The sequence below is a fragment of the Zosterops lateralis genome, assembly GCF_965231275.1.
Source record: "Zosterops lateralis genome assembly, chromosome: 3".
Taxonomy (NCBI): domain Eukaryota; kingdom Metazoa; phylum Chordata; class Aves; order Passeriformes; family Zosteropidae; genus Zosterops; species Zosterops lateralis.
Window position 1 is genome coordinate 89970632 of NC_139764.1, and position 27387 is coordinate 89998018.

The 27387-nt window shown below is 38.2% G+C and overlaps 1 protein-coding gene across 1 annotated transcript in view; it reads right to left on the reverse strand.

Moving 5' to 3' along the window:
* Positions 1–790: 790 nt before the first annotated feature.
* Positions 791–27387, reverse strand: part of LRRC1 (leucine rich repeat containing 1) — a 69064-nt gene continuing 42467 nt past the window's right edge. Inside the window, exons 5-14 of the mRNA XM_083856641.1 lie at positions 23997–24053; positions 22357–22420; positions 21532–21606; positions 19645–19789; positions 16908–17026; positions 15830–15913; positions 6699–6814; positions 5548–5720; positions 3911–4047; positions 791–2063 (exon numbers count right to left, since the gene is read on the reverse strand). Coding sequence (XP_083712767.1) covers positions 1905–2063; positions 3911–4047; positions 5548–5720; positions 6699–6814; positions 15830–15913; positions 16908–17026; positions 19645–19789; positions 21532–21606; positions 22357–22420; positions 23997–24053 — 1129 coding nt within the window. The 3' untranslated portion in view covers positions 791–1904. The remainder of the gene's footprint in view (positions 2064–3910; positions 4048–5547; positions 5721–6698; positions 6815–15829; positions 15914–16907; positions 17027–19644; positions 19790–21531; positions 21607–22356; positions 22421–23996; positions 24054–27387) is intronic.

Below are 27387 nucleotides of genomic sequence, written 5' to 3' on the forward strand. Positions count from 1 at the left end.
GAATAGAAAAGAAAATTCTACCCAAGCTGGAGTCAGCTGTAGCTGTACCAAAACTCGCTTTTCTTTTTGGTTTTAACAGCAGCTTACCAAGAATAACCAGGAGAACTTTCCCTTTGGAGCAATGAAACTGTACTACCACTAAGCTGACCTAATACCTACAAACCTCCAACACCCTCCTGCAAAATCATATCTTAAAACTGAAATAAGGAATCTTTGGGAAGAGAAATGAAAACTGATGTATTTTGCCAGGTTAGATTTGAATACTTGCAGATGGCTTGAAACACCTACTTGTTCAGTATCAAAAAGACAGCAGTGCCTTTTGAAAAAGCTTTGAATGAAAATTTTAGAGTTCAACTAAAAAAATATCACATATTGTAGGTGAACACAAGTTATTATGACTTCCCAAATCTCCTCCTTTTCTATCTTCTCCCAGATATCCTCATGCAACCAATACTTACTGGAAAAAAATTTTCACAAGAAGGGGCATGGTTAACCACACAAAACTTCATTTTGTTGAAATCTGGGTTCATTGTGAAATCTAACACTAAATATGTGACATTTTTGCCCTGTACCTTAAGTCCCTGCACTGAACCAGCCAGTGGTCTTTGTTAGCACATACAGAACCCAAAGACCTCATCATCAGTCTTTATCAGGCTTTTGCAAAATTGTTATTTACTGAATTCAACTCAGTTAATACTCACCTTTATAAACAAATCAGAACCCACAGATTTAGTAAGACCTTGAAAATAGCATTGGACAACTGAAGTGCAACACAGTAACAATGATAGCATTAATGCACAGATACTTTAATTGCTGTTTTAATGATACATCACATCTACTGAAGCTTTTAAAGATGTTTTTATTATGGTTTTATAAATTTTTATAAAACCACCAAAGCACTTTAAAGAATCATGCTTTCTTGTGTAATACATAAAGCTAATTTCATACTGTGCTTCTGAAAGTCTATCGTGCTGTTTTTCAAGTTATTTTACAGATGGCACATTTCAAAAAAAAAACAAAACAATGGAAGCATGAATTTCTAGTGACTGCAATGCAACAAGGCATCCAAACCAAGATGTTTCATTACAACTAAGATAAAGTGTGAGTGCATTATGTAATAAACAATAGCAGTTTGGTCATTTAATTTTAATTCTGTTAACAACAAAACTAACATTTGTGCTTCACAACCTAAGATCCCATAATATAAACAGAGGTTCTCTGCTGTAAAGTTCCTAACAAATTACTGTCCAGAAAGAAAAACATATCTAAAGCAGGAGACCGAAATCTATTCACTTTCCTCAAGAACTTCTATATTTAAGACTAATATGACATACCAGACACAATAAGGCACAATGGGTGGTACAAACAAATGAATACAGTTGTCCATGAAACTTGTTCTCTTCCACAAATACTAAAATATGTACCGCTCAAGATAAATTTTCTCTTAAAAATGAAATACATCATCTTGTTATGAAAGTCCTATACAAAAATTTAAAATTTACACCATCTGAGCTGCCAAAAAAATAAAAAAGTGTATCGATTTCCCACAAAACTATATTTCTCACCAGCACATCCAGCCACTGGGAAGAAGATATCCCAGCACTCTGGAAAAGAAAAGCATTTTTTCCCCTGTGTTTAAGACAAAAATATTGTATTCTGCATACAGTAGTGTATTAAACTTAAAAAAGCCTAGGACTAATTACAATATTGATTTGGAAATTATTGGTTCACTGCCTGGATGAAATAAGGCACTTTCTTCCAGCGGGCCGCACTTTTCATGTGTATGGAGACGATGAATCAGGTTCTGGTTAAAAACAAAAAGGGGCTCAGTGAGGTCCCAGGAGACGACAGGAACATTTCAACAGCAGGGGAAGACACAGGAGGTAAAACCTGGAGATGAAACTCTACACGGAAGTGGTCACTCTGTCAATGGCATTATTGACCTCGTTTTTGTTTGAATCCAGTCCTTTAGCAGCATTCATATCATTCCGTAAATTCTCCACTGTCTTTTTCATGTTCTTTAATTCTCCAGGGTGTGGAGTGGCTCGCCTTAGAAGTGTTCTCTAAAAATAAACAGCGCAATAAGTGGTTTTGCCTTTGTCTTTCTGCAAAAACAACATACGCTTTCAAGGCTTCAGCATTCATATACTAAATATTAAGTATCAATTTATTTCCTTTATTCCCCCTTTTTCCTTTTCAAACTACGATGCTCTGTGCTGAGCATTACTTTTAAAGCTGCTTGTTTATGAAGACAGGGAAAGAAGTTTTAAGAAGTCTCTAAGAGCAAATTTTGTCCTCTTTTGGACTACTAATCTGAAAGCCACTCAAGTAAAGTACAATTACAAGTAATGAAGTGAAGATTCTTTCCTAATTATACTTGGGGATTTTTTTTCTCCCCAAAACCATACAAGTGATTTAAGATCACACTTAAGGCATTCATGTGATTTTGAAAGAATCCCACAAGATCTCTTTATAGCTTTAAGAAGTGTTTATGTGGAGCTCCATTTGCCTTTCAACCCCACCACAGAGTCTGGTTCTCTAGTTAATTGAGAACAAGCACCTTGAGAGGAAGAGGGAGTATTTCTCTCACACCTTAGACACAAAAATGTATCTCATTGTGCTGAAACCTTTACAAGGAAAAGAAGATTCACAAAAACTCCAGTTAGCATCCAGGCTGGAGACCAACAGAACACCACAAATACAATATACGTATAATATGCATATACGTGCAATTACTTTTTAGTGGCATGCATGTAAACTGTGCAGAACTGATGACTCACAAGTGGGTACTTTGGTCAAGACTGCTTTGGAAATCTGCTCTTCCTTCTTCTCAGTAAGATAATAAACGTTTTTCCCCTAGGAAGGTTCTTGCCTCAAATCAGGCAAATCAAGCCCTTATCTTCAACACCTGAGCCCTCACTGCTCTATGGATGTTCTGGGGTTGGCATGGTTGTTAAGCAGCATCATTCTGAACTCCCTACCAGTCAGTGAACCATGCCTTTTAAGAGACATTTTCTTTCTGCTGCTTCGGAGTAAGCAACTACCTTGCTGGTACATTTCCAAACTAAAGTTAAGAGGTTTTGTAGTTGCTTTTTAAACTAAAACAATCCAGACAGTGCCCTGAAGTCTCTCAAGCTGAGATCTAATGAGGACCACCAGCAACGTTTTAGAGCATCAGAGAAGCACGTTGAAAACGTGACTGATGCAGTGTTAATCTTTACAAGGAGTTTTAACTGTTAATAAATGCTAGTAAAACTACAGATCATGTTGTGTTTTGGTCTTCAGGATATGCAGAGCCCAACTTAATGGAGAGGTCTTCTAAGTACAGTGACAGATGTTCCCACATCCTTTGTTTAAGTGGGAAACTAATGAGCAACATTCCTGCTGTTTGTGGACACCATGGCTGGTTCAATGCAAATGGTGGAGTTCAAAAACACAAACCAAAAAAAAAAAAAAGGGCAAGAAAGAGATAGAAAATAGAAATAGGATAGTTAGGAAATAGAAATTACAGAGACAAACAATAGCAAACTTAATAGAGACACATGCCAGAGTGCTGGAATCCTAAATTAGACCCTATATACTTTCAGGCAGTAAAGCTTCACAGAAGCAGAGAAAGATCCTATCTTCTTTCTGAAAAGAAAACATCCTGAGCAGGCAGAGGAAAACAAAGCAAAACAGAGAAGTGCCCTGCATCAGAACATAAAAGTTATATTCAAAGCAGAAAAAACAAAGGCATTTAAAGTCAACATAAAAAGTTTCAGCAGCCAACATGAACAGTTTTTTCTCCAAAGGTACACATGAAGCATGCAGTCCAAGCTAAAATATTTACAGCAAGAATGCTCAGAGACTTTTTATACTTCTGCATTAATGTCAAAATGTCTGAAGATATCCAAAGGCCTGGAAAACATACCATTTCATTTTCCTCTTCATCTTTTTCATCTTCTAAGAAGCGAATTGCACTGACTCTGTTCACTGCCCGCTCATTCCATGTTTCATCTGACATTTCATTTACCAAACTCTCCAATGCTCCACATCGTGGTAGGTTATCTGTTAGAACAGGAAAATGTAACCCAAGATTTATAGCAACATGTACATGAAGTCACACAATCAACATGCTATATTGTTCATAATTGCAATATCTGAACAATCACTCATCTAATACTTACAAGTGGCTATTTCTACTGTTTTGGAAGAAAACAGAACTTGCATTAATTTTGTTATCAAACAGTAAATGGTTTTCTGCATAAATCAGGTATTTTTGTACTTAGACTGTTTCAGAGTTTTAGAGTACTGGTTATATAATTTAATATACTTGCTGCTATATATGCTTTTCTTGTGGAACATGGCTGCCAGCTGACATTAGCCAATTCCCTAAATGGCATTCCATAACATAGGATCATTGTTTTTATTAACCTCATCCTTTCAGTATTGCTAGGCATACACATCCAATAATCTACATTCCAAGCCTTCTACCCTTGAAGCCATGAGATTTATCAGGAGAGGACAGAATTTAATTTCTAGTAGTGAGGCCTTTAGAGAAAGTCAAGTCAACCTCTGTTACTCTTCTAGCTTAATCCTCTCTAATTCTAAAGAGGTTAATTCATATATTCATTTTAATTCTTAACTATTCTTAAAATCCAGGAGCTGAAAACAGAAACATTTCTATACTCCTACTGTTTTAATGGTTTTTGTTTGCTCCAGCCATATATGATTGATACTCTGGAATTAAATCTGGGTACCTACAACACAGATACCCTCAGCTGAACTTTTCTCCTCAGGCCCCTTTGCACTCAGTGGAGAAGAATTCACATGATTTTCTTTTAAAAGCCCATTTTTAAGATGGGATAAATTACTCTCCAGTCATTACAGCAGAAATTTAAATATTAGCTCAGATGAATCCCCTTTAATGTTCGCACACAGATTTAAAAGCTTGAGGACAAAAAACACTCAGAAGTTACTGGAGCAGCAACACAGCCAACAAAGAGTTTATGGTTCCGCCTGGCCCAGAGGCAAGTTTCATCACAAAACTTATACTGCAATTCTACACTTGTTAATGAATATAATAAAGTTACTACACAGCACCTTTGCTTGAAAGAAAATTAGCTTGCTAAGTCCACTATTTGCTTGCAATTTATTTTGCTGGTAAAGAGACTGCAGTTAGAAAGATAGATTTTTATATATATATATATATATATATATATATATATATATATATATGATGTATAACCAATGTACACAAATATGGACACCACTACTGGGTCCACTGGAAAGCCTCAAAATAGTGATATGAGTAATTCTTTTTCTTCCAGATTTGTATTTTATTTATTGTAGCTACTGTCACAATATTTTCAGTAATACTCAGTGCAAAATTTTCAAGTCTTCTGAAGACTAGTAGGGTAATAGGAAAAAAAGGTTGAGAATTCAACCAGATCTTTGCTACTTTGTTCACTACAGCTTACACAAGTTTTACAAACCTTTATGGGACAGCTCAGTAAACAAAGAAGTAACACTTCTATACAAAATGACAAGCTGACTCTAGGCACTTACCGTGGCAACCAGGCTCAGAAGGCATTTGAGGAAGTAATACACATGTTAATATCTTTTCCCCTGTTTCAAGGTCTGTGTCAGTCTGAAATGTCAGCAGAGGTTGTGACTGGTTATCAGACAACCACAAAGCCTTCAGCTTTAAGGTAGTCAGTGAAATGGGAAGATACGTCAACCTAGTTCAAAAAAGCAAAGTAAAAAAGTCAGGCCAATCCCTGAGAAACTTAATAGATGGTCATGAAGTTGACCCAAGTATACATTGCTGAGTTGGAACAAACAGGACTGAAACTAAAGCCTCTAATAGAAGGCATTGCAGTAGTCATCAATTTCAACTACTCCATTCCTTAAAAAAAAAAAAAAAAAAAAAAAAAAAAAAAAAAAAAAACAACAACAACAACAACAACAACAACAACAACAAACTTGCAGCTTAACTTTATTGTAACTTCATAATCCTCTGAAGCTGAGTAACAGGTAAAACTATGTTGAGCTTTCTTTACTGTAGTAAAGTGTCCTGGAAGGCAGGCAGCTGCTTCCCATCAGCAGCTTTACATGTAAACAGTGGCTAGAACAGAAATATGTAAGTGCCTGTGAGACAATTATATTGCATAGATGAGACGCCACTTGCTTTTCTTCTGTTTTGGGTTCTTTTTTTCATTTAACTTCCTACTAAGAAACTGAACTAATTTGCTGGTTTATGCTTTAATCCACTCATTTTTGCATGCTGATGTTTGAAGCACTAAGATTCATGAGAACCTGCAAGGTCAGAGTGGCTTTCCTTGTTACTCACACTGTATCGTGAAGATGAAACACTCAATATTGGTGCCACTTGACATTACTGCTTGGTAGCTTCACCTGAAGTTCTATCCATTGCCTAGATTCTAAGTTTTGATTCAGAAATATATTAATCCAGAGGTCTTATTTAAAAATCCAATCTCTTCCTCGGGGTCAAAGTAATCCAAAAATCACACTCGTGACAACACACAGTTTATGCTACTTTTCACCCAGGGTAAAGACTACTTTGACAATTTCAACAGTAACACTAACATGAATGTTGTAACTGGTTTCTTATTATTCTCTTCTTAGACATATCTTTTGCTATAAGAAAGAATTAAGTAAATACAGCAAAAGAACATGAAAATACAAATATCTCTTGCCTGTTTCCAGCAACATCCAGGACATGAAGTTCAGTGGCCTGTGAAATTTCAGCGGGAATTCGAGATAATCTGTTGTCACGTACAGAAAAGACATTAAGACTGCAGCAGCCCCCAACCTACATTTGAGAAGAGGGAAAAAAAAAAAGCAAGTCTGGTTTTGTTGCACTACCATAGTGTAACAAAGGCATGCAGTACGGGTCACAGAGTGTGTCACAGCACATTCAAGTTACAATGCCTGCCAGACACTTCCCCCAGAGCTACAGACTGCAAACAAGTGTTAGCTTAGAAGAAGTCTGACCTGAAGCAAATCTGTAGGAACAGTCTCTTGAACAGGTGTATCTGCAAATAATGGATATCTGTATATATAGGTCACATTCTAGCTACCTTTCAGAACTTTCCACATCGAGAAAAAACCCATGACCACACAGAAACTACACTGTGCCCAACTTCACAAAAAACCCTACATTTAACTTTTTCTAGCTCTACGTTTTACGTATTAATTCATTCTTTCCTCATGGCAACTTTATATCCAAGCAAGTTAAATGGGGCTTGAAGCACAGCAAAATACTAAATATACCAATCAACTCTCAAAAGTTGATTAATCCACAAAGATTAATGAAGAGTTTACTAAAAGCAGAAGACTCAGTAAAATCTTTGATGCCCTGATTTATTAGAAGCACCTCCTTTCAACACAATTCCCACATGAACTGGCCTTCTTTAATCTATTTTAATCTAATATCCTCTGTCTCCATCAATTTACCCAAATGTAAGCATTTGCATTCTCAAGCTAATTAGTTTTTTTGGGTGCAAAGATGGAATTTTCAGTTTTACCTTTAAAAATACACATTTTGCACCAAAAGTAGCTGTTTTCAGAAAAATAAATCCCCCACATTTGATTAAAAAAACCTCATTCCAACTTTTTGTATCAGAGGGAACTTCTATAAACAGGAAGATTATTAGTTATAGCAACTCAAAAGCTGCTTCAAGTAACTCTTTGTTCCTATTAACAAAGGAAACTTACCTTTTGTTTGTTTATTGTACAGAGTTTCAAAAAGCACTGTTGTTCGCCAGTTCCAAAACTCACCATAAGAAGGGGAAAAAAAGATTTTTTTTTTTCTTACTCCAAGTAATAGAGGCAAAATATCTCAATGCCATTTGAAGCTTTCAAGTTAAGTGGACTTAGAATCTAATTACAGAGTTAAGAGTCCAAACTAAAAACAGTGGAAAATCTCAGTTCAAAAATTAGAGGACATCTGTAGTGACACACATCTAAGAAGGTTCTTCCCTCACACTATAGCCAATATGTAACTCTTGGCCAGGAGTCCCCAAAACTAAGCCAAAATCATTGTGCTCTTGCCAACTGTCAGTTGTGTCTTTGCAAAACCCATAATTCAGTCCAAACCCAAGACTGAGATTATAGACAGAGCACAAAATATTTTAACTATCAAAGGAAAAATAGTGTTGATTTAACCTACACTATTTACTAAGGAAAAAGCCACTTTCAAAGGATGCAACTGTGACTCACAAAATAAAACAAATGGAGCATTTACATCCCACTCACCTTCCTTTGTATCCTAAATACTTTTTAACAGAAGAAAACAGCAATCAGCTGCTCAAGGCTTCTGATTCACAAGCTATTTACAGCAGAAAGTTAAAGCGCTACATTCTTAACAAAACAAAATCTATGATATTTCCCTTAAATCACTGCACTGTTAAGATGCAGCTACTTCACAAGATAATCAGTTTTCCCAGTCCTGTGTGTTCAACAGAAGCATGAACCTTGCAAGCCATTTTATCTTGTGAATCAAAGCCCTTAGAAACCAGCACTCAAACAGTAAGCAAACATTTCTTGGTTCAAGAATTCTGCTATTCACTTTCAAGCGTGTATAAATTCTTAAATAATGTGCCTTCACATGTTCACAGAACACAGCGTGGTATTAAAAAATATATATATACACTAAGTGCCTAATTGGTGTTTCTAACATGAGGAGCCGTGATAAGCAAGAAATTCAATTAGGGAATGTTGATGAACTGGCAAGTGGTGCCCTCAGTGTACACGAAGTGTTCCCTTTTCATGAATGAAGTTTGCATTAATCCATCTTGGAGCATGGAGATCCAAACAGGTTAGCCAAACAAACCAAGTGAAGCCATGCAGCCCTGATGAGACCAAAATTTCTATATTTTCGACAATGGAAAAATGCAGCAGTGGAATCAGGACAGCCTGAGTTATCATGCATTTAAAGCAGTTTAATGAAAGGTAATAGTAGAACCATGGACTGAAGAATACTTACAGGGTTATCAATTTACCTGACCCATAATTTTCCAAGCGGCTAACAATTAAGAAAATACAAGAGATGTTCAATTTATTTTTCTTTATTCATACTGGACAAGAGCATGCCAACAAATGGAGACAGAACATACTTCTACTGCCAAAGAGGGTTTTAACTCCTAAATAATTTAAACTTCAGTTAATTTAACTTTGCTCTCTATCAGTCAACAGGCTGCTGTTCAAAGGTTTTGTTTCATTCAAAGGTAGTGAAAACCTTTTATCTTAATATGGTAATAGGGTAGATAAAAAAGAGACACTGAATTATTTAAATTGTTTTTAGAAAATGCAGACATCATTTATCGAGCAGCATCAAGTGAGATACCACAAAGAAAAAAAAAGACAAGTTGACAGTTAAGAATCGAATAAAATCTTTGTCATTTCCAACAAAGATGGCACCCATCTAGCAGTACAGAAAGGCATCGGGACCCATGTTTGAAAACCTGGACATGAAGCTGTACCACAGAGGCAAAGTGCACACTACATGGCATGCGGAAAGGAAAACACTGTTGTGTCCCCCATGAAGTAACACGGTATTAGAAGGTCACTGGTTTGGCTCAGAGTGGTTAACTGAGGAAGAGCCATGCTCACAAGGCTAACATGCTCACAACAAACTGTGCCAAACCACCCCATATGCACCAGGGACACAGCTGAGGCCACAAGCCCATTCACCAGTTAAGCACACACTTCATTTCCAGCACAAACTTCACTTAATGGGGTCAAGCAAGTCCTTAGTTGTAGGCACGTGAACAACTGTTCCAAGGACTGGAGGCTTAAAGAAGTCCTCACATTCTTCTGTAGTGAGCAGGACATCAGGAAAAGATCTCACATGAGTTGTGCATGCCTAAGTCATACTCCTGAGACTTAGTTCATTTTAGCAACTTTAGTTAAGGGTTATTGATTTGTCACATCATGCCAACTCCAAGTAAGAGTGAGCCTAGATAAAAACCAAAAGGAAAACCACAAAAACAAAGCCCACATGTCAGTCAGGCAGTAAATGGTCATTATTATGAAGTGCTAATTTTAAGATCATTGATACTATGAATATGGAACAAAACTTCATATTTGCATTCAGGTGGGCTTCATTGAGAGGATGATTGTTACTGGGAGAGAGGCATAGTGAATCTTTGGATTCCGCACAAAACTTTAACCCTTTAAACCCTTTAACTTTGATGGATTATCTTATTGCTCTTCTATCTCAGTCTGAGGCTCATCTTTCTAACAGCTTCCTCTTTCTGAGAAGCAGTAAGGCTTGGACAAACATAGACAGGATGGTTGCTAAAACTCCTCACTATGTTCTCATCATGACCAGCATTTAGCAGTTCACCCTCCTGTTTTTTTGCCATTCATATGCCCACTACAATCCACCTGAGACAGCCCTCCAGAACTGCAAGTCTAAACATAATGCTTCTCTGCTGATGTTTCCAATGACTCTAAAGTAGATCTGTTTACTACTCAAAAGCTATGAATCAACTCTGCTGTCATTTACCAGTTAGCATCGATCACACAGCTATAAGCAATGGAAAAAAATTACATTATGACAAATACTGTAATGATTAGTCTTGAGTTGTCATGTGAATAGCTAAAAGTCCAGTGACGCATCTCTTTTATTCAACTCTCAAAACAGTTGTGAGTGTCAAAAACTCTCACAGACTTATACAAGTCTGATAAATATAGTGGCGGTTTAAACACAGTTTTTATGTGTCATATCCAAAATTTTGTTTGGGCTCAAAGTAAATAAAGTCAGAATTTTCCTTGGCTCCAAATAAAGTAAACTAATTCTTCAACTGCAAGTTAAATACATTTAGGGGTGGAAAAAACTTCCCAATTCATTATTATTAACTATTATTCTGTTGTTATTATTTACTTTAAATTGGCTAGGAAAACCTTCAGCAAACTCACTTCAAAACCTCCTGCACCTCTGGTGCAGGACTAGGAGAGGAGCTCACCAAGACAGCTCCTCAGCCCTCTGACTCAAGATCAGTTTTCCTGCACTTTTCCTTGGTGACTTTTTTTTCCTTTGAGACACACATACTTCTACACAAATGAGAAAAGGGACACAACATCAAAAGTTAAAATCAGAAAAAAAACAAAGTGGTCTCAACCTGTTTAAAAAAAAAAAAAAGTTTTAAAAAGCACAGTTATTGTCAAAAAAAAAAAAAAAAAAAAAGCCCTGTAGTTTTACCTAATGAAGTAATAATTCTCATCATATACCTCAAGAGACAGGAAGGACACACTAGCAGATCTCTGCAGGTTGTAAAGACTCATTAACAAAAACATATAAACTGGAACACATTCCAAGGAGGTTATTTATGCAAGTGCCAAAATCAACACACCAGTTTCATCAGCGTTCCTGTGCCAGGGTGGGATTTCAATACCAAAGAGTCACCAGGCAGGCCTTTCAAGTTTAAGGGGAAAAACATTTGTAACTATAAACAGGTTTAGACATTCTCAGTTCTTGCTGAATTCTGTTTTACCACTTCAGTCAGAGAGAGACTAGGCTGCAAAACGAGATACTGAAGATGAAATCAGTCAGTGACTCAAGCCTTGGTCATACATTCAGTTCTTCCACATTTTACCTTTATCAGCAGAAAATACAGAAGAACCTCTGAACCAGGAAACTTTGAAGGTGTATTTGCATACAAACCCCTCAATAATCCCAAGTCAAGAAATTTTACACCAAAAGATAAAGAAGTTTTACAAGTGTGCCTTGAAGCAATCGTACAATGTAATGGTTTAACACACTGACTCGAAACCCAATATTCTTTAACTGTTGACAAAACAAAACCAAATCAACATCCTTTTACCCCCTTCCCCCCAAAAAATACCAGAAAAACACATACCACCACAAAAAAGCTAAAACTCAGAGATTCTCTCACTAAGCTACATTAGAGCAGGGACATAATTTCCACTATCCTATAAAAGTGGTCTTTGCTAAAGAATAATTCTGGGTGGAATGACAGCGACACCAAGCAGATACAGTATTGGGTACATGTACTCTTCTCTCTGGCTGAATTTCACTTTTTTTTTACAGACATTACAAGACTATGTCTCTACCCTTCTCCAACAGAAACCAGTAATAGCCTCCCCCACATCCATTTTTTATCAGGATGAAGACCACATATGCACAGCTGCTCTAGCACTCTGTAAGGCAGAGAAAGAATGGAAGAGATAAGACAAACACACAAAAGAAAAGAGGGAAAGATACTGAGGAAAAACATCTGCAGTGTATACTCTACTACTGCATCTAGGAAGGGAGAACCAGTGTACAAGTACTAATTTTGAAGTGCAAAGCTCAGAGACCCCAGTCTTGGCTGTACAGTCTCAGGAAACATGTTAAGCAATACAGAACTGGCAGGGGTTTTTAAAATTACTTCTGTCAGAAGCTTGTGCCTGGCTTTGGATCTTAGCTACTCAGTTTAGGATGAAAATAAACGGAAAACATAGTGTGCTTTCTCAATGTCAAGCAGAGCCTTCCAACAGACAGAAAAAGGGTGATACATTTTTTCTGTCTTACCTAAGTGCACTACCAATGCATTTTGTATTATTTTTTTTCCAAGTCAGTAATGATGAGAACAAAAATGAAAATTGAAAGCTTCACCCAAGACACCAAATTGTTCCTCCCTGCCATCCAAAGGGAAACTCATAATTGGAATCTTTGTCACTATCAGCCCCCTAAAACTGCTCCTGTGCTTTGCATATACCTATGCACTCAGTTCATGTAGAACAATTTTCTTTTAGAGCTATGAAATGTGACTCTTCACTTAATTCCTCTAAATATTAAACAGAAAACCTGTACTATGAAATCTTCATGTTTGGTTTAAAGCAAAATGCTGCTGCAATGAAATGCTACACAATACTATACAATGCTGCAATGAAAAATATTATACCAAGAAAATGAAGGAACAGATGGAACATGGACAGATTCCTTTATTTTTGAAACTACCATTTCAGCACTAAGAAGGCACTCCACTCTGGGAAAAAAAGTATATTGCACAGCCTTAGCCCAAGGAATTCAAACTGAAACTTGAAAAACTGAAACTGAGAAGTCTTAGCTAGACAGTATGTTCTGCAATACATGCATATTAACAGTATTTTTGAGGCACACCATTGCCATCAGTTGTTTATGCTTTCTATTTGTAACATTAACAGCTTGGAATTCAAATGTACCAATCGAGAGTAAGATGAGCCTGCAGTTAAAGAAGGGCTGACATCCTTTAAAATGAAATAATAAAAAATTAAATAATAAAAAATTAAATAATAAAAAATTAAATATCAGCAGAGCAAAACATATCTTACATTACATGTAATTTCAAAGCATTTGTTCTAATGAGACAGACACGTTGGTGTGGACACCTTTAAAGGAAAAACAAAAATTCTATTTCAAATTCATTGATAGGCAGCCAAAGAGCTCTGCTTCCTGTTTCCCTGACAAGCTCCCTTGGGAACCACTCTCTTTCATTTTTACTTCCTGGGCTTCCACAACTCCCCAGTTCACCTCATTCCAGACACTACCTTCCATTTCCTCTTTATCTGCCTTCTCCAAACACAGGCTGTCTCCATTCCACTTCTGTGCAGCTGTCCCCCTCCCTCTCTCATGTGCACTGCTGTTCTCTAGACACATTCCTCAGTTCACCCTTGCACACTCCCCAACTCCATCGACTGAGCAACACATCCTGCCTCTGAAAAACGTTGCTGGTTCCAAGTCTTCAGTATCTTGATCAGTATTAATCTCTCTATTGTTCTGCACTGAGCTCCTGACCCCACTATACTCCCCAAACAGATACACTCCATATCCACCCTGCTTTACCTGCTTCTCCAGCTGAGCCTTCTCCTCTTGCCTGCTCCTGTTTCTGCTTCTTCCAAGCCACACTGATCGCCCTTATGCATCACCTCCAATACCATATATTCCATTAACTGAGGAAAGTGCTTATACACTATACAAGCTATTAATGGCCAATCTGGAACAAACTGTACCAGTAAAACCTTCCATGCAAAACTCAGAACAACTGTGCTCAAAGGTGGAGTGAACATAAAATTGCACAAGTCTCAAGTACAGGTATTTTAGCAAAGAGAGTCTTCTGCTGAATGAGCACAAGATCAGAAAGATATTGAGCTATTAGAGAGCATCCAAAAGAGGGGAACAAAGATGGAGAAGGCCTTGAGGGGAAGCTGTATGAGGAGTGGCTGAGGTCACTTGGTCTGTTCAGTCTGGAGGAGAGTGAGGGGAGACCTCACTGCAGTTACAGCTTCTTGTGAGGGGAAGAGGAGGGGCAGATCCTGATCTCTCCTCTGTGGTGACAGTGACAGGACCTGAGAGAATGGCCTGAAGTTGTGCCAGGGGAGATTTAGGTTGGATATTAGAAAAAGGTTTTTCACCCAGGGTTGCTGGGCACTGGAAGAGGCTCCCCAGGACAGTGGTCACAGCACCAGCCAGACAGAGCTCAAGTGTTTGGACAGTGCTCTCGGGCACGTGGTGTGACTCTTAGGGTGTCAAGTGCAGGGCCAGGAGGTGGACTCCTGATGGGTTCCTTCCAACTCAGTATATAATTATGATGAAAAATGCTATCCACATACCAACCCAAATAGTTTTCCTAGGGTCTTGCCTCTTGCCAGCCATCATGCAACCTGTCTGGCTAAGCCCTGTCACAATTCTGTTCAGAACCAGAAGCAACACAGCAGAGAAGACACTGTTCTGCTAGAAAAGCCGCAGTACTCACGTCTCTCCCTCACCTTCCCTCAATTAGTTGCCTGGCCTGTGGCAGCTCAGACCCAGGACACTGGAGTGGTTGCTGCCAGTGCCACAGCAGCATCCTCTGCCCCTGTTTGATCCCTCTTCTTCAGACAATCAGCTCTCCTCTATCTCCCAGCCACCTCACTTCCTTCTCATACCTCCTTCTTGAGATATGTCCAAGCTCCATAAGAAAGTCAGCCAGAGCTGATACTCCTCTCAATTTCCATCCATTGGCTGTCACCTGAGTACATAACCCTCCTGCTCCTTAGGTGACTGAAAGTGGAGAACTGAAGTTCAGAGCCCCATGTTAGATAGGAATATTAAGAGGGAGAATTACTTGGATAAAAATTACAGAGAAAAGGTAGTACAAACAGCACCAATTCACAGCCCCGTGCTCCAATCACAGGATGCTGCTTTCCTGACTTCTTTTCACAATTTACTGCTGATCTAAACTTGTAAAGCCTTCATTATATTTAGTTTCAGAACACAAACTCTAGCCTCATTTCAATCCACATACTGTTACAATAGACAAGAAATCCTAGTGGTCACAGCTGTAAAAGTTGGGGTATCTTGGTCACATCATCCTTAAATTTAATGGCAAAATTAGTCCAGAGATCTCCAAAACCAAAAAGACTGTCAAGACAGTCAGTGAGCCACTTTTCTGAGTATGAAACATTCCCTTTGATACTGGTCACAGGAGTGAGGTGAGGAAGAGTGTGGCAGTGGTTTCTACTACATGCAGAAGAGACATACCATGTTGCATTCACCCTACCAGAATTCCAAGTCTTCAAATAGTGCAGGACCTGACATCCACACTGAGAATTACCAATTAAAAGCTAGTTAGACCCAAGTTAGTTACAAGCTAGTTAGATCCAAGCCTTTCTGTTCAACTACAAAGACATTTTGCACTTCCAAGCCACCAAATCACTATAGTTCAGATCTACTAGGCAAGTTTCTGGTTGTGATCAGTTTGCAATGAATACCCACTGGACCAAAGTTGCCTGCTACTTCTTGTGGGCATTTGAAATCAAGATTTTTCTATTTCCACAATCTCATCTGTGCAAAACTTACCTCTTTGGGCAAAGATGTCAATTTGTTTCTATCAGCATTCAAATTGTTCAGCTTCTTTAGTTTTCCAATGCTCTTTGGCAATGACTGTGCCAACAAAAACAAAATAATATACAAACAGAATTTATAAATACACAGTCAGGGAAAACCACTTAACTCACTTTTAAAATTAATTAACAATCTGATCCACTTTCAAAATTGAAGTGTAGTTAATTCTCATTACTGCCAGACTTTCCAAAGAAGATCCAAAAGGTATATATTGCAGAACAAGTGTCTAGGAATGTCAGTTTCTAACATAAATTCCCTCATTAATTATCTCTGCACTGTGACAATAGACACACAACAGCTGTGTACAGAATGCATGTATGTAGGATGTATAATCTAATTTTATACTCCCAAAATTGCTTTTCAGTTAGCTATCTTCTAACTCAGGTGCTATGAACTGACTCTTGGAGAGGCATCTTCTGAACAGTCTTAAGCTTCTAACTCAACCAAGTACCAACTGAGCTTAAGAAATGCTCAAACCTAGTTTATTCAAAAACAGCTACTCTCCAAGTGTCAGTGTCACATGAAGTTTCAAAATAATGGAAGGAAACATCTAACAGAAGGAATTAGAGGATTTTATTTTAATTGACCACATATCTTTAATACCTGGATAGAGCAGATCAGCAGAGCAAGGAGCAGTACAAGCTCTGCAGTGCTCAGGGCTTCTATTCAGTTTCAGCAAGACTGATCCAGATAATGCACAGCAAAAACTGGCAATAATGCAATACAGCACAACTCCCCCCAAGAAAAACACAACAAAGTAAGTGATACCTGCACTCTACATGCTCCAATTCTCTCACTGGTCATGAAAGACTCAAGAGTGAATATGTAATTGCTTAAGCATTTGAAGGCCGGATTGTTACTACACACAACTTGATCTGTAGCATTCATTCAACAGGTAAGAAATAAGATGCATTTAAAGAAAATGCACTACTTAGCAGTAGCAAGGGTTAGTAACCTAATGAGCTAAGTGATTCAGCACTTAACAGCAGGTCTTATTACCTGCTGCCATGTGAACAGCCATGACCATGCATACCTGCAGCTGGTTTTCTGTGAGAATTAGTTCAGTAAGGCTTTCACAGTCTCCAATGGAATCAGTTAGTTGAATCAGTTTGTTCTGATCAGCCTTCAAAATGGAGAGCCTCCGCAATTTTCCTGTTCAGAGAAAAACAGCATGGAGTTTTAGTCTCCTCCAATACACTTAAGTACATAAATTTTTACTGTTGCAAAACTTCCAGAAATCTTCTAAAACAATGATTTTTTTTTCTTAGGTAAAATGAAAGAACTGAAGCACTGCTTCACTTAGTGCTTGCACAATTTGGCAAGTTTTAATATCATTGAATTCATACTCAATATAAATATTCATATCTAACATGTAAGCATAATAAACTGTAATAAAGTTACAATCTGAATTATATCCCATGTAAATATCAAGGATGTATTTATCCAAATGCCTATAAACAAGTGAAAATTATCTGTTTGGTCCTCAATTATACAAAGTTTATTAATAAAAGGAATGTTCAGAAGATCATCCACACCTAATCAGCCACAGTAAGAACATCTTGCGCTGAAGTGACAGCCCAAACCCAAACAGGATCAAGGTCTCTTTGTCCTAACAGAGAACCTAATTAGTCAGACATGAAACTCAAGTTTATTCTTTAGATGAGAAATCAAACTTGTTTGAAGGTGATTTTTCTCATGAAGAACAAAATACTACTTCAGGGCAGAAAACTCACTTTGTTCTACTCCTCTGTATCTGAATGGTCTTTGGCACAAAAGCTGACTGAGGCAGAGCCCAAGACAGAGAATTCAGAAGACAACACTAGCTGCTGATACTTCCCTGCCATCTCTGTGTGGTCCAAAACAGCTGTAATGGTCTGGAGTATCAAGTTCACTGTTGATACTAAATCATGAAGGGATGTCTGACACACAGAAAGATAGCAACCTAAACAGAAACCTGAGGCTTAGCACAGAGGAGTGCAGAGCTCTGTACCCAGACAGAATAAAACCTGTGCACCAGCACAGGCTGGGAAGTGCAAGATACAGCTATACCAGAGTCCTGCTGGAAGGGACATGGATACTATGGTGAGCACTAGGTTGAATACTAAATAGCAGACAGAGCTCTCATCAGAAACAAAAACCAACTAGACTACATTAGAATTATAGCCAACAGATCAGGGGAAATTGCTATATCTTATCAACCTGCAATTAGTGAAACCACACTTGTAAAATCATTCTCAGTTTCATGTGATGTCCTGTGCTCCCCCTCAACTCCCCTGTTCAAGTTCCAGTAGGAAGCTATCAAGATGGGCAGGGCACATGTGAGCTGAGGCTGAAGGAGCTGGCTTTGTTGACTCCCACCAAGAGACAGCCAAGGAGGCATCTGGGAACTGCCCAGAACCACTTGCAGGGCAGTTATGGACAGGACAGAGCCAAACTCTTCCCTGCAGGGGCAGGTGAGGCAGCAATGGCTGCAAATCACAGCATGGGAGATCTCATGGGGACATCAGAAGCAGTTTCCTCAGTGGGAGGTGGTGCAGCACTGGCACAGGCTGCCTGGGGGTGCTGGAGCTCCATGAGAGCTCTGGAGACTGAGGAGACAGGGCCACAGCTGACCTGAGCCACTGGTGCCAGTGAGAGCCCTGCTTTAAGAGCTCTACAGATCCACCATTCCCACCAAGGATTCAGTGATCAGTTGGGCAATGCCCAGGAGCTTTCACAGAGACCAGCAAGGTTCACTTCTGCCAACAAGCTCCATGTAGCCAGGTGCACGGGCTGCTGACCTTCAGAAGTTACAGCTCAGTTTCTGATGTACAACAACGGTACTGGCCAGCACAGGTCATCAGAGAGGGCTGCCACAAGTCCCTGTCAAACACATATTAGGCAGCTGTAGGAGCCAGAGTTGTCACCCCACTTCCTCAAGTATAACTTCTAGAGAAACTTTTCTTAGTCTTAAGGAAAATAGGAAAGGGGAAGGTCTGACTACTCTTTTCCAAATGTTAAATATAGTTAAAACACATTCACAAGTCCTCCTTCCCCTAAACCTTTATTTTGGAGAGTTAAAAAAAAAAAAAGTCCTCTTGAGGAGAAGGCACACTCCTACTCCCACAAGGTACAAGGTGGAACTTCCCAGAAAACAGCTGATAGGTAGAGAAAAAATCCTTATTTGTCCACTTGTTGCAACTACTGCATGGATAAAAAACACACAACTTAAAAAAGGCACTGGTAATGCTTCAGGAAATATTCTTCCGTTACTGAACTCAATCTAAGGGGTCAGACACAGAAAGGTAGTTCAAATCCTCAAGGCAAGGACTAATGGGCTGCAAGGCAGTCTTCACCTAGGTTCAGTAGAGAATTAATCGCATTGTCCAACTGAAGATAAATACACCTCACCATTCAAAATTCTCTATTTTTTGAAGTGATACTTTCAGCCCATCTTATCAAGTGACCCACAGCATGTTACAAGCTATAATTGTACAATGTTAAAGAGTTCTGATGGTGAAATGGATACAGTGGGAACTGAAAGGACATACTAACTTTTATGTTGTTTGGGAAGTATCAAGTGAAGACTGAAAGAGGATTATGAGGGAGTCATTATGCAGACAATTGAAATGCAGCCTTAATAGAGCTATGCATTTGCTACTAAGCAAAAGGAAAAAAAAAACAACATGAGACAAGCTCATATCTTGCACAAAAAGACTTTAAAAACCCAAATGACTTCCAGTTACAGTGGATTAAGTGGTTCTGTGTGATAGCATTCACTCCATACTCACCAATGCCATCAGGTAAGACTTGAAGTAAATTCTGAGAAACAAGTAAGTCTGTTAAAGAAGTCAGACCACTAATTTCTTCAGGAAGGCATTCCAATTTATTTTCAGAAACATCCAGACAAAGCAGGTTTTTCAGGTTTCCTACTTCCTGCGATACAAGGAAAAAAATTTAAGTCATGCCCAAACACATAAGAAAGCACTTTGAAAAATGTACCATCGCAATGAAATTCCACAAAGAAAAACAATTATCTGTATGACCTCTTAATTGGCATTGTTGTATGACCTCTAAAAGCCGAAAAAAGCAAGTAATTATGTAAACAACTTTACATATGATAAGCCAACTAAGTGATTCAGTCACGGTTTCTTATTTTAAATATTAAACTGGCTTCAGTAGTCAAGCAAGCTGCGCTGAGCACACCCAGGCAAGCACCAGCCAAACCTGGAGTTTTCCTCAAGTAAAGACTGCAGAGTTGGTTTTTTTTCAGAATGGCAGATTATCAACCACTACATAATTAAAGCCTACCCCTCCCAATCAACCCTAGGCAAATTAGGATTAGTCTATCCTGGCTGCCACAGCAACATGCCATGACATCTAGGGATTTCATACCTTCACATCTCCCAGCTATAACAAATGTAGAAATAGGAATTGGGGATGTTGCTTGCTCTATCGAGCATATTTGAACTGCCAAGCTATACTGCCATCATCTACTATTATTAATGACTACTTAAGTTTTTATCATGGCAATCCAAACCATTAGACAGAGAAATACCTTTGCCTCTGTTAGCTATCAGAGCACCCCTCCCACTCCCCATGCACACAGACAGCCCTATACACGCTTGAGGACAAATCGCATTTTAGCCATCCAAATCACCTTTCAGAGAACACAATGACTGAGGAAGAAGTGCCTTTTACACATATGAAATTTTCATACAGCAACGTCCTTGATCCTAACTTACAAGATCAGTTCTTTTACTTCTGAAATGTCTGCCTCTCAAGAGGATCTTTCATTAAAAAAATATCCTTTATCCTACAGGTTCATCCTTTGGACTTTGGACAAAATACACGATAATGGCCAGTTTCAATAAAAATGGCTGCTGAAGTCACATTTGGATGAATGATCATCTCTACTTTTTAGGCCAAGCCAACAAAACCAAAGTGAACTAAACCCACTAAACAATAACTGATTTGCAAGACACATAGTTGACAATGAGGTCCATACAGCAAGTAACAGCAATCTGCAAGAGGAATAGAAGAAAGCAGGTTTTGACTTGGCTGTAAAGGAGAAAGAGGGAAGAGGAACCACCCCACATATTACAAAAGTTCTTAAGAAAGGGAATTTAGAGTGCTATGAGCTTTAAATGCTAAGTTCCCTCAGCCCATGACTGATGTCAGATGGGGGATTTGCCTTCATAAATCAAAATTTCTATTTATGGCAACAGTTCCATTATTGTATTTCTTCCAAACACCATGCTTAAATGGATGAAGATGACTACAAAAAATGCAAAAAAAAAATCATATTCAAATCTTTTAAAACTGCAATTCAGATGGATACACAAAGTGAGGGTTAGCTCAGACAACTAAGGATTCCCTGATCTTAGGGCAAGAACTATAAACAGAGGATGTGTCACCCTACAAACTGAACAATGTGCTATTAGGAAACAATTCCTTTGTTAAAATGCTTAAAAGAAAATTTCTGACAACCTACAGTATCATGGCCAATCCCTTGCAGAGGAATTTGTTAAGAGGAAACCCTTACACACCCAAAACCAAACCCAGGCAAAGTAGACTGAGAAAAATATTCCGTTTTAACACACTTCCCTGTAGGAATAAATGAAAAGGTTTTCTTTCAAAAACATCTTTAAAACAGTATCAGTAGAGCTCATTTTTACCTGAGGTATTTCAGCTAATTGGTTTCCATCCAACCAAAGGTCTTTAAGGTTGAAAAGTGCACCAATTGTTTCTGGCTACAACATAAAAAGCAGTACAGTTAAGTAGGATAGGAGCTTCAAGTAGAAAAAATAGCCACCCCACAATTACAGTCTAAGTAAACCAATTCCTAGTGCAAGCACTATGTAGAAGTACCTTGGTTAGAAATAGCAAGGGTGACTGTAAGCATTTGGGAACTCCATCATACAAATTAATTGCTATAGCTTAAGAAGCTATCATTCTTTCTTGGCATGCACTAACAAATTGCCAGCACACCCTTGATTTACTGCAAATGCATCCAACATTTACCTGAATCAGCTTAAGGGAGATGACAGATATATTTTTGGTAGATCAATCTGCGACAATGTAGGACATCTCAATCCTCAACAGTTTTGCCCCAGCTTTTTCCCAAAGATTCCCACTCTCACCCTGGAAACTGAACTGTGCTTAGCCCATCCAGCTCCTGACACCAGTCCATGTGGTCATTGTAACTGCGAGGACAGACAAGATTGTGTCCCTCCACTCCTTTTTATTTCCATAAAAGCCGCTGTGCTGCACTCTCATTTTCTAGAGATCACCTGCAGGTTTCTGAGTAAAGTGATCCTGTACTGAACAAGACTAAGCAGATACGAAAGCAGCAGCTCACTGTCAAAATTCATCTGTACCTATAAAAAGACTCTGCCTCCATGTATTTTTCTTTCTTCAATTTTGGACATCCTACAACCTATTTAATCTAAATGATGCATAAAACAAGACCAATGTGCAGTTTCAGTGGTATGTTCTCTTACCAAATGATAAAGTTCATTGTTTCCTAAATCAAGTTCTTCTAGTCGCTGCAGCTGGGCAAGTGATCTATAAGATGAGATAAGATGAGATAAATCAAAACAAAACCACATTATACTAAAGCAACAGAAACTCGATGTATTTGAATAAACTCATTTTACTGAAACTCAAATTTCAAATTACAAGGTACTGCAGGCAGACAGTTATTTTACCAGGTACAGACTGTTTGCAATATATCTTACCAAAAAAAATAATTTGGTGCTTCAGTGTAACTGTATGCCCTTGAAACTTAAAACTTAGTATAGGCAATTAAATAATTACTTTTTTTTTAATGTTTTAACAATAACTCCCCTGGCGTAGCAAATGCCACATACTTTAGTACAGTTAGTTAGATTTATTTTTAGGGGAAATTTACAGTTATGAACTGGATAAAAAATCTCCATAGTGATCACATAACTATGTGACTCAAGACTCAATATCCATTCTTTATCTTCTCAACACAATCAATTTCTGAAATACTTCAGTTTTTGAGACTACAAGCAGAGAGAAGTACAAAAGGATGTAAAAAAAGTTCAAGCCCACAGAGAAGAGAGGGCCACCCTTCAAAATCAGGCTGTCACAGAGCTCTTGCTTACTTTCCCCAAAGCTGCAGTAGCACGAAAACCTGAGAGAATTTGTCAGCTACATTACTGACAGTCAGAATTTTCCAGGAGCAATAAAACTCAACATTTTTGATAGCTTCATACTGACACTGCATGGCCAAACTTAGCAATGCCCATCTTCTGACCACTGGCATTAAAGTGTCTTGTGGCTCACTGCTATGAACAGTCACAACCAAGGCACTGGGTAGACAGACAGGAAAAAATTACCCCAAAGCAACTGGGGAAGAGATTCTGATTAAAAGATGTTAAATCTTTTACAGTATTTATTTGATCATCTAAACAAGCAGAACAGAAGTCATCTAAACTCTTGCAAGAAGCAACCAGATAGTGAAGGAAGGAAACTCCTTCACTAGAAAAAGAAGAGGTTGCTTCTAAGCAGACAAAAAGGATGCCTAAGTATAAGATACCAAATTAGTCTACCAAAAGACCACAAATTCCTCTGCCACAATACAGACAGTACAGAGACATCTAGGTAACTTTTTTCTCCAAAAAATTACAGTGGGTAAAGTCAGACATCAGTAGACCTAGTTTGATAGCAAATGTTTGATCTCCAGGTTTTTGCCTACTCAGCCCTGAATACAAACACTTACTTAAATGTTATAAAGGTCTGGAGTGAAAATCTCTGAGATCTTACTGCCCTACTTTCACAGGTACAAAATTTCATCATGAGAACAACCCAAACCACCACTCCCACTGCAGACAGGCTGGTCCAATGCATGCAGGAGGTGTTTGGTGCTGCTGTATTTCATAAGGAATGCTTTTTTGTAGAACAAAGCCACTCCATGCAGACTGCAGGCTCCTGCTACTAATCAAGTACAACTAGAAGTAATGGATGTAAGTAGATGTTGCTAAAAGAAAGCTGTATCTCATACTGTCAGTTGGCTTTGAAAATTTTTTCTAGCTGTCATTCAGTTTCATATGTTAGTAGGTTTTAAGAATAAGAACATTTTATAATATAATGAAACACATGCAATGTGACTTACTCAGGTAAATATGTCAGCAAATTTTCTCTCAATTCCAGTGAAGCCAGGTTATAAAGACTGAAAAAAAAAAAACAAACAACCAAAAAAACACATTTTAATACCATCTTACTTGTTATATTCCACATTTTAAGAAGAAAAGTGTGCATTTACACAGCTTAAAACAAATTGCTATATACTGATTTTTTTTTGTTTTAATTGCACCAGATCATCCTGTGAAAGGCAGAACAGAAAGACTGTTTTTGCTTGTTTCTCGTGATACTTCAACAGATTAAAGCTAGAAAGTAAACAGACAAAACACAAATTTCTGTTTGTTATAAGGTTTGTAATTGCGAGTTACTAAACAGAGTATATTATTTTATATTATAGCTGAACTGCTTTTACTTACTCACCTTCAGAATGTAGCACGGGGCTACCAAAGTTACAGAGCAACAGGTAAAGCCATCACTGTCCTAATGACAGGGTGCTCATTACTCTAAGTGACATTATGCTGCTAAGCGGCTCACTTACTCCATATCCCAGGCTTTTACTAGCATCACCATAGCAACATTCAGATTTCTCAGGGGTTTATTTATGACTAAATGGAACACAAGGAGTCAGACATTATCCCAACACTATAATCTGCTCTAATCCTCCACCATCCCAGGGAAAAATGAAAATCAGACATGGTGACTGCAAGTAAGTTTTTGACAACAGAATTATGTTCTGTCCTGGTGTGCAGGGAAGAGGGACAATGTGCTAGGCCTTGAATAAAATCTAGATAAAAACCAAGAACTCCACTAAATTTGAAACAGATGTTAATTCTAAATTGTACACTTTAGGAAGAAAAAACAAACAAACAAGTCCATGCATTCAGACTACATAAAATTGAAATATTTTCCCATCTCAAACAATACCAGTTTACCAAATTACAGAATAGTTAGTTAGCTCCAGTAAAAAAGCAGCTGATAATAAAACATAATCCTCAGGAAAAAAAAAAAAAAAAAGAAAGAAAAATCTTCACATTGCAATTTTAATATGGTCATCTAAGCAGAGAAAAACAACAGAATTGATGTAATGACTAATTAAAAGGGAAAGAAGATTTTTCATGGATTGACTTTTGATGGTGTCTGAAAAATAAATCCCTATCTCATGCACCTGTTTCACACAGCATTCAAAAAACAGTGAATGAAATCTCATAGGAGCTTTGATTACACCCTCAGCAGCCCTCTCCAGCTTTTAAAATACGCTCATTTTACCCAATGGGTTCTGTATTCCTCCAGAAGCATTGTTTAAATATACCATATAGGCAAAGATACTTTAGTAGAAGTCTATTACAAATTCAATTAAAAGATAAGTGAGAATAACTCTGCTACTGCCACTCAAAATCATTGACAGAAATAAGCAAGCCATCACTCCAACAACACAAGAGAAAATTCACACATAAAAATTTTAACACGATAAAACACGAGTCAAAATGGGACATGGTATCCCCAACATTTTCACAGAAACCAAACAAGTGGAGCAGGAGAGGAAGGGGGTGATGATGAGAACCATTTCACTCCAAAAGGAATGTGGGTCTGATCTTGCTCACACTGCCACCACCCACAGACTGCCATTAAGTTCGTGTTTACAGGTTTTTTCTAGAAACCAATTTCAACCTTCCTCTGAATGTTCCACTTTCTCTTCAAGCTTGTATTAGGTGAGGTCCGTGATTCATTCTTATCAAGAGAATACAAAAGGGATGTGCAAACCTCTAAGCTGCCTGGTAATCTTATGTTTACACATCATCCCACATCTACTCAGCTCCCTCCCCATCATGCTGAAGCGTTGATGAGTAAAATGGTGCAATCTCCTAATTTCTTTTCTTACCTCAGACACCACTTTGGCTGTGGCTGAACAGAAATCTTTGTCAGAAAAGCACATTCAACTTGGGAACCACCATCTTAACCAGTCTCATCATATCACTAGACTGGGGCAGGCCATCACCTCAGGAAACTGATCCTGCTTAAAAATAACTCAGCAAGGAGAGTAACACAGATCCCCAGTCCAACACAGAATAAATCCCCTTAAACACCTGGGCCAGTACTGCTGCCAAGCAGGTGCAAGGAAGGCAGCTGTGCTGCAGCACGGGGGGCACTCACTACCAGCTGTGCCCTTGTGAGTACCTTGTGAGCATCTTTGCAGAGTGACTGTGGCCCACCAAGTCCCAGCCTAGGTTCTCTTCAGGTGGGAGTCATCTACCTGCCAGATGATGTTTTCATCTCTAAGGACATAGCTTTCTGAGGGAGAAATGTTTTATTTATTTTACAGCTATTCTCACCCACAGCATGTTCACAGCCCTAACTCTACCCTGGAACAGAAGAAAATATACTGCCCCAGAGTCCTTTATCCTTTCTACTTCTTCCAAGATCTTGAGTCCAAATCCAATATAAGCAGACCCCAATAAGCAAAACTAAGCTTCCTACCAATATAGAGACCTAAGTCTATGAAATTTACACCAGCAAAGCTGCATCATTAGGGTGAAATACCATGTTTAAGATGGATCCATTTGATAGAAGGTCAGAAAACAAAAGGCAATTTGTGACTTATTTTTCTTAAATCTTGAGTAGTTACAGAAATGGCTCCCAGCAAACCTATGTGCTGCAACATAAAATGTGACAGCTATTGTGTAATACAGTATCATATAAAAGACATGCTGATGTACTGAAGCACTAACTTCCAATACATTAAAAGCAGAGGTATAGCTTGTCCTTACATTTACCAACACGTTCTTAACAAATTGTGTATGTACTAAATTTTTTTTCTCATCTTAAGTTTTGTTTAAAAATGCTATTTTAAGTCTTTTACAAGAAAAATTCTACATGGCTTGTTATTTTTCAAGTATCTTTTCTGATTTAGTAACACTCTGTCCAGAAAGTGCAATCCTTCCTCTTCTCAGCTACAAACAGCAGCTTTTCACAACATACTAAATGAAATAATTTCTTTTTTCCCTATGCCCTTAATTTTACAGGTGCACTGTCAGTCCAGTATTTCTAAAGTCCCTGAAAAGAACTAAAGCAAGACATACTTTATTGATTTTAGAATATTCTCCTATTTCTAATCTCGACCTTGTAGAGAAAAATCAGTCATGGGAAGTTACCACAAAACACAAAGGCAACAGCAATCTAATTTGCTCAGACTAAAGACAAATCCATCAGCAGCTGTTCACCAACTGCATTTAGAAATGCAAACACACCACAGAGCATTGCAGGCTGCTTTCCAACAAACAGTCCTTACTCCCCCCCAAAAAATCCATTAGAAAATGCACAAGCAAATGTAATTCATATTCTAAAGGAGAAAGAAAAACAAAAAAAGGCAAAAAAAGGCAAAAAAAGGCAAAAAAAGGCAAAAAAAAAAAAAAAAAAAAAAAAAA